Genomic DNA, 7,756 nt, shown 5'->3' on the forward strand with positions numbered 1-7,756 from the left:
GAGGAAATTAAAGTTTCGCTTGCTGTCCATAACAAACCCAAAAATCTTCTCTATGTCCAAGTTAAAAAAATAAAAAAAAAAATCTGGTTGTCAATAATAACACCACAATGCTATTTTTTGCAATCTTTTTCAGGAGCAAAATAGCTCTGTAGCCCATAGCACCCTAACTTCACCTCAGCCTTGAAATAAACAATAGTTGTCAATCGCAACACCAGGCAGCTTTATACTTCCGCAAAAGCAAATAAAGGTGCCTTTAACAACCATTCAGGATTCATCCTCTGCCGCTGAATGGTTGCTATGGGCAACACGTTTCTTTCCTCCGTAGTCATGTTTAGAAAGCAAAGGCGGATGTCTGGGGAAGCGGTTGCCCGGCAACGCTCAGAGCAGCCGATGAGCTGAAGGCGGGGGCGTGGCGCGGCTGCTGGGAGGGGAAAGTGGGCGGTGTGATGGAGGGTGGGCGGATCTCCGGAGGCACGGCCTTATATAAGCGCCCACACAGGTGCCAGCAATCAGTAGCGGCCGCCGCCAGCTTTGGATTATCAGCGGCTCCCGGGGAGAGCTTGAGGAGCAGACGGAGGGGGCCACCATGTCCCGCTCAGAGGAGGTGCACCGGCTCACCGAGAATGTGTACAAGGTGAGCAAATGGGCACCACCGAGCACCCTGGGGGGCACCGGCCATGGACACCCGCCGGGCACCTTGTGTGGTCTGGGTGATGGAGGATGGAGGTGTTCTATTATCACCCAGCTGTCAGGATTTACTGTTCTATGTTCTATATATGTTTTTATTTGTCTTCATTATTACAATTGTTTTGTTTTTTCCCCTCTTTCTGACTTTGTAGCTTTTCATTGACTCAGCTGGCTGTGCCCAGTCTAGTGATGCCAGGCTGGCACACAGCCCCTGGATGGGCATTTTGTTTGGTTTGCTGATCCTCCAGGTTTTCACTTCGTATACTGTTGAATTTATTTTCTTATTTGCTGTTTATTGTGTATTAATATGCTTTGCTGGCATGTTCCAGATGAGATGGACTTATGGACCAGGTGATTGGCAGTGCGCCTGCCTCCTGGGAATTGGGCAGATTATGGTTCTTAGTGCAATCCGTACCAACTTGCAGGAGAGATTGGAATCAACGATATTTCTTCTGATCTCCAGAGTTGCCCGCACTTTAGACATGGAGGTTAATTTGTCATTGTGCCCCTCCTCCCCCCCCAACTCAATTTGATGCTGAAGCTTTCATTCTTTTATATTTTTCATTGTTTCCAGAAGGTGAACTGATTTCCGCCTTCTAAAAAAAGAAAACAAGGGGGGTGGATGCAAATCAAAAAGTGGTTGTCCTCTTCCCTGCGCCCAATAGACTAGGGCACATGGTGAATGTCCACTCCATCCAGATCTCCCTCCCCGAACATTCACTGGCGCAGCAATACCCTGTTACCCCGAAAATAAGACCTAGTACTATTTTGGAGAATTGCTAAAATATAAGACCTACCCCGAAAATAAGACCTAGTTGTGACCATTTTCAGGGCCGGTGGTGGGTAGGTGTTCTGAAATTTTGCAAGGTGATGGAGTTCCAATGATTGCCTTCTTGATGGACACCCTACGCGAAACCGTGTGTTAAATTTGTGGTGCATCTTGTACAAATTGGCTGTATAAAGCCAGCCACCCACCCTGGGTGGTTCTAGACGGGCCCATCATTGCAAGAGTCATTACCAGTTTCAGGGATCATTTGCAGGTATTGGGCTGCTCTGATTGGGCGATGAGCATCTTCATCTGTGGGGTCCAGGGTTAGTTATTGGAGGAGTGTGGCGCCCAGGTTTGAAGTCTATCGTCCACTTGGTGATGGAGCAGAGAAAAGGATTGGCGTGTGGCACCCAGGTTCCTGGCACTCGGGTGACTAATTTGAGGATGTGGAGATCTTTCCTTCTATGACCCACTTGGCAACGATGCAGAGTTACATTGTATTTGAGGTTGACTAAAGACATTTAGTCCATCAAGTCCAACCTATTAGAGTGAAGTTTAGGAATGTGTTGCCCAGCTTCCTGGTGCTCCGATGACTCATTTAAGGATGGGGAGATCTCCCTTTCTATGGCCCACTGAGGATGGGGAGATCTCTCCTCCTGTGGCCGACTTGACAATGGAGCAGAGAGAAGGTTTGGAACATGGTGCTCAGGTGACTCATTTGAGGATGAGGAGATCTCACCTTCTATGGCCCAGTTGGCAATGGAGCAGAGAGAACATATGAAATGTGGTATTCGAGGTTCCTGGCACTCAGATGACACGTTTTGAAGTCTATAATCCACTTAATGATGGAGCAAGAAAAGGATTGGAGTGTGGCGCCCAGGTTCTTGGCGCTCAGGCAACCTTTTTGAGCATAGGGAGATCTCTCTCTGTATGGCCCACTTGACAATGGAGCAGAGAGAAGGACCAGAGTGTGGTGCTGAGGTTCCTGGCACTCGGAAGACTCTTGAGTATGGGGAGATCTCTCTGCCTGTGGCCCACTTGGCAATGGAGCAGAAAGAATGTTATAAATGTGGCGCCGAGGTTCCTTGTGCTCAGGTGACTGGTTTTTGAAGTCTATTGTCCACTTGGTGATGGAGCAAAGAGAAGAATTGGAGTGTGGCGCAGAGGTTCCTGGTGCTCAGGTGGTTCTTTTGAGGATGGGGAGATCTTTTTCTCCATCGTCCACTTAGTGATGGAGCAGAAAGGATTGGAGTGCCGCACCAAGGTTCCTGCAGCTCTGACGACTCTTTTGAGGATAGGAGACCTCGCCTTTTATGGCCTGTTTAGCGATCAAGCAGAGAGAAGGATTGGAGTGCGGTGCCGAGGTTCCTGACTCTCTGGCGACTCATTTTAAAGTCTATCATCCACTTAGTGATGGAGTACAAAGAACTATTGAAGTGTGGTGCCAAGGTTCCTGGCGCTCAGGTGACTCATTTTGGAGCCTATGGTCCACTTAGCGATGGCGTACAAAGAAGGATTGGAGTGTGGTTCTGAGGTTCCTGGCGCTTGTGTATCTCTCTTTTGAAGATGGGGGGAGATTACTCCTTCGCTAAGTGGGCCGTAGATGGACAGGAGAGAAGGATTGGAGTGCGGCACCCAGGTTCCTGGCGCTCAGGTGACTCATTTTGGACCCTATGGCTCACTTGGTAATGGAGTACAAAGAAGAATCCGAGTGTGACGCCGAGGTTCCTGGCGCTCCGGTGACTCTTTCGGGGATGGAGGGGATCTCTCCATCTATTCTGCAATGCAGCCAGAGCATTTGGGCTTTCCCTCCCAATGGAACATTCTGCCTTTTGGGTTGCTGCCCCTCGTTGACCTTCGTTCTGTCTTATTAAACCTGCGCACGGTTTTGCCGTTTAGTGATTTGTTGATGCCGAATTTTTTTTTCCCCCCCTTCTCTTACAATAATAACATTGGTGATTTTTGTTGTGGCCGGGTACCTGTATGAGAAGCAGGCGGGTTAACGTTAGATGGGGCCACTTTAGGTTTCATTAGCAATGCGTACAAGTGGAAAATTAATTTGGTTTCAATTATACAGCAGGTCATAGTATTGTTGCTTTGTTCCACGTAGGCCCGGCTGAGCCTTCTGAATGTGCTGCAGCAGGCAGAGCGTAGATGGCTGTAAATCGGGGCTGGATCTTTTTAACCAAGGGGCACCATTAGATCAAAGTTGCCTTGCTGCACTTCCTACCAGAGGTCCCCAGTCCTGGGGGGGTGCTTGTAGTGGCTGCGGATGGCGCCGCCTATTACCAGTGTCGTCCCCCCCCGGCTGCTGCTGAGTAAAGTGTGTGGGGGGGGGGTTCTGGTTTAGATCTAGCCAATACAGTGAAGCCTAAAGCTGACCTTTCCTCTGTCCAAACCTTGGAAGATAACTTTCCTCCTGGATGGTGGGCACCGGTAGACGTTGGATGGGGCCCTTTAGGTAAAATGTTCACTGGCCCTTGACCTACGAGGAATGGACCCGAACCCAGAACTCGCGCTGTTCTGCATGTTGGTGGGCTGGCAGATCAAGTAGAGGGACGTTGTTTGTCCAATGCTGATGGTGCAACTGTCACTTCTTCTTACAATTGGATTTTATTTGGATCTGATTTATGGTTCCGTCTCCTCGTTCTGCTGACAGATTGACTTTTGTTCCTATTAGATGACGGGAAAGATGACATTTTTCTGCGTTCTGTTTTTATTTCTTTTCTCTCCTCCTGTCCCTGCTTTCCATAGAGATTTCACATCTTGTCACAGAGACACAACCGGAAGTTGTAGGAACTTCCCTCCGAGACAGTTGTCACCATTTCTGTCCATTTTCCTGTTTCTTTACCAGCGACGATGTCCAAAAAAAAGGTTGAATCTGCCTAACGGACAGAGCGGTATAAACAGGACAGTGGTTCTCACCCTCCTTCCCTTCAGTCTTCTCTCTGACCTCTGGCCTTCCCCCTTCAGTCTTCTCTCTGACCTTCCCCCTTCAGTCTTCTCTCTGACCTCCGGCCTTCAGTCTTCTATCTGACCTCCCGGCCTTCCCCCCCCTTCAGTCTTCTCTCTGACCTCCCGGCCTTCCCCCCTCCCCTCTGACCTCCCGGCCTCCCCCCCCTTCAGTCTTCTCTCTGCCCTCCCGGCCTTCCCCCCTCCCCTCTGACCTCCCGGCCTCCCCCCCCTTCAGTCTTCTCTCTGCCCTCCCGGCCTTCCCCCCTCCCCTCTGACCTCCCGGCCTCCCCCCCCTTCAGTCTTCTCTCTGACCTACTGGCTCCTCTACTGCACTGAGATTACTTCTAATGTCACTGCACACACAGAGTTTCTCCCAAGGTGCATTAGAAGCTGCAGCAAGTCAGATAGAGCCCTCATTTTCTGGCTGGAGGACGTCCAGCATCTAGCCCTCTCCTCCCCAGCCTGATTTTGTCCCTGGCCCACCCCATTTCATTCATTGGATTTCAGTCATAGAGACTCAGCATCGCATGTTGGCATTACCTAGGACGGTCTGCATGCAAATGTGAATGCCCGCTCCTCCAGACTGACATCCACCCATCAGGGTATTTTGATATTTGCATAACTCCTCCCAAGAGCCAGCCCACTGCTTGCATCAGGACTGAGGGCTCTTGAGAGGAGTACTGAGTGAGGGTGCTTTCCAGGAAGTTATGTACAGCACCCTGCAGGCCCCTCCCACCCGATATGATCTGCCAGCATTGCATAGAGAAGCATTGGGTCCCAGAGTTTAAAATTAGGTCTTTAAGGGGGGCCAGGGAAGGCAAAATACAAGCAGATTATACTTCATCTGCAGGGCCCATTCACACCATGTTCGGATCGTCTCCAGACCACATTGTTTCTGGACCCAAAATGCATCCTAATGTATCCCTATGCTATGTCTGGCCTCTGTTCACACCAGCGAAGTCCGTTCCAGTCCAGACCAGAGGAATGCTGCATGCTTTTGTCTGGTCTGGAATGCACTGGAACTGTGGGCAGGATTACACCATTTTCCGGACCAGATCTGGTCTGGAAAATGGTATCAACCTGGCCCATAACTCCCTGTATACAGCATTTTCCTGCCCGTCACAGACATGGTCCGCTGTCAGCATTGACAGCCCACCCGTCCTTCGGTCTCTCACTCCCGGATCTGGTGGCCATTCCTCCGAGTTGTGAATTGATGGATCTTCGGGAAGGTTCGGCGGCCCGTCTCGGTGAAGGTTGATTCCCTCCGGCCGCGGGTTGTTTCTTCGGTATGTTTGTACAAGGTTTAGTGCGCTCTGTACCGGATTAACCCCGTTCGTGGCTCTGTCTGGAGTCATGTGACGTGTAGGTGGTTTTCTTGTAGAAGGAATAATCTTGCCGCGCTCTCTTTGTATTTACAGCGGAGCGGCGTCTCTAATCCGCACAATCCTGGCTCAGCTGAAGGTGGTGCGGATACAATCTGCGCCCTCTCCGATCCCGCTGGGCGGTCTAAACGTTCGCCTTCTTGGTGGAGATGAGCTGGCTGGGGGGTCAACCTGAAGCTTCAAAGTTCGGCATCCATATTGATTTACAGACTTCATCTGGGTGGGTCTATAGTGCGATGAGACCTGCAGTTGGCAATGACTAGTGCCTGCGCCACACGGGGACTCTGCAGCCTTTCGCCTACACAGGAACTCTGCCGCCTGCTCCACATGTGGAACTGGATCAGATCATATAGTCGGCAACAACTGGTGTCTGCACCACACATAGACTCGGCCGTGTGTGCCGCATATAGACTTGGCAGCATGCACCACACGTAGAACTGGGTCAGGTTATGCATTTGACAACTAGTAGTGTCTGCACCACATGTGGACTCGGCAATGTGCACCACACTTAGAACTGGATCAGATCATGCAGTTGGCAATGACAAGTGTCTGCACAGTAGAAAGGCATCATGGCACACTCACAAACTAGCATGTAAAACAACTTGTCTCACCACTAAGGACAATGACAGAGGTTTGGATACACGTCTTCTGCACCACATGGGGGACTCTTCAGCCTGAGCCACACGTAGAACTGGGTCAGATCATGTAGTTAGCAACGACTGGTGTCTGCACCACATAGACTCGGCCATGTGTGCTGCATGTAGGCTTGGCAGCATGCACCACCGGGAACTGAATCGGTTCATGTAGTTGGCAACTAGTGGTGTCTGCACCACACGTGGACTCGGCAATGTGCACTACACATAGAACTGGATCAGAGCATGTAGCTGGCAATGGCTAGTGTCTGCACCACACATGGGCTCAACAACGCATGCCTCACATAGAACAGGATCAGATTGTGCGGTTGGCAGTGACTAGTGTCTGCACCGCACCGCATGCAGACTCCCAGCATGTGCCACACCTAAAACTGGATCAGATCGCGTAGCTGGCAATGACTAGTGTCTGCGGCTCACATGAACACGGCAATGCACCCCACACAAATTACCGGTTCAGATCATGCAGTTGGCAGTGACTAGTTCCTACACCACTCGTAGAACTGGATCAGATCATGCCATGTGCACCACATATGGACTCAGCAATGTGCAGCACACCTAGGACCGGATCAGATCATGCAGTTGGCAATGAAGTGTCTGCACCACACATAGACTTGGCAGCATGTCGCCGCATGTGGCCCTGGCAGAATGCACCTGTCCAACAGTCGAGCCCTGCTTGCCATGGTGGCACCTGGGGGCTTTCGTATTGTCGAATTTGGCCCTTAACGCCACGTTTGGGGATTTTCTGGCAGCGGGTTCCAAATCTGCGTGCAACCGTCCCAGGAAAGGGCGATGTCCTTCAACACCCCCACAATATAAAGGGAACCTGTCCAGAGAAAAGTAGGTAGGCTGCCGACCTGAACATACTAGTTACCTGGCTGTCACTGGCTCCAGTGGTTTCTTTCTCCGGCCCTGATCAGTAACAAGCATGTTGTAAGTGAAGTCAGAGCACCAGAGTCAAAGTCCGAAAGCCTTGAGCATGACTAGGCAAAAGGAGAGCCCTGCAGTGGCATCCTTCTACAAAATGCACAGCAATAAAAAGTTGACAAGGGTTCTCGACTTCCTCTTGTTTAACAAAACACAAAACTGTATCTATTGGGGATTCCCCTTCACTTCCTGTAGTGACGTGTGAGCACCACTCAGTCCTGAGTACTATGAGCCCAGCCTGTGTGATGACACCTTACCGCTAGGAGGGGGTGTGTCACATAGGAGTGGGTGTCACCACTAGGAGGGGGTGTGTCACATAGGAGTGGCTGTCACCACTAGGAGGGGTGGGTGTCACCCCCATCCTAGTGGGGACACCCACCCCTCCT

General features: G+C 50.8%; 1 protein-coding gene across 4 annotated transcripts in view; it reads left to right on the forward strand.

Moving 5' to 3' along the window:
- The first annotated feature begins 518 nt into the window (after positions 1-518).
- Positions 519-7,756, forward strand: part of BAIAP2 (BAI1 associated protein 2) — a 114,183-nt gene continuing 106,945 nt past the window's right edge. For all 4 annotated transcript variants that reach the window (XM_018566509.1, XM_018566512.1, XM_018566511.1 and 1 more), the window contains exon 1: positions 519-634. In XM_018566509.1, the coding sequence (XP_018422011.1) occupies positions 587-634 (48 nt within the window). In that variant the 5' untranslated portion in view covers positions 519-586. The remainder of the gene's footprint in view (positions 635-7,756) is intronic.

Source organism: Nanorana parkeri, unplaced genomic scaffold (assembly GCF_000935625.1).
Source record: "Nanorana parkeri isolate BGI_ZX_2015 unplaced genomic scaffold, ASM93562v1 scaffold954, whole genome shotgun sequence".
Taxonomy (NCBI): Eukaryota; Metazoa; Chordata; class Amphibia; order Anura; family Dicroglossidae; genus Nanorana; species Nanorana parkeri.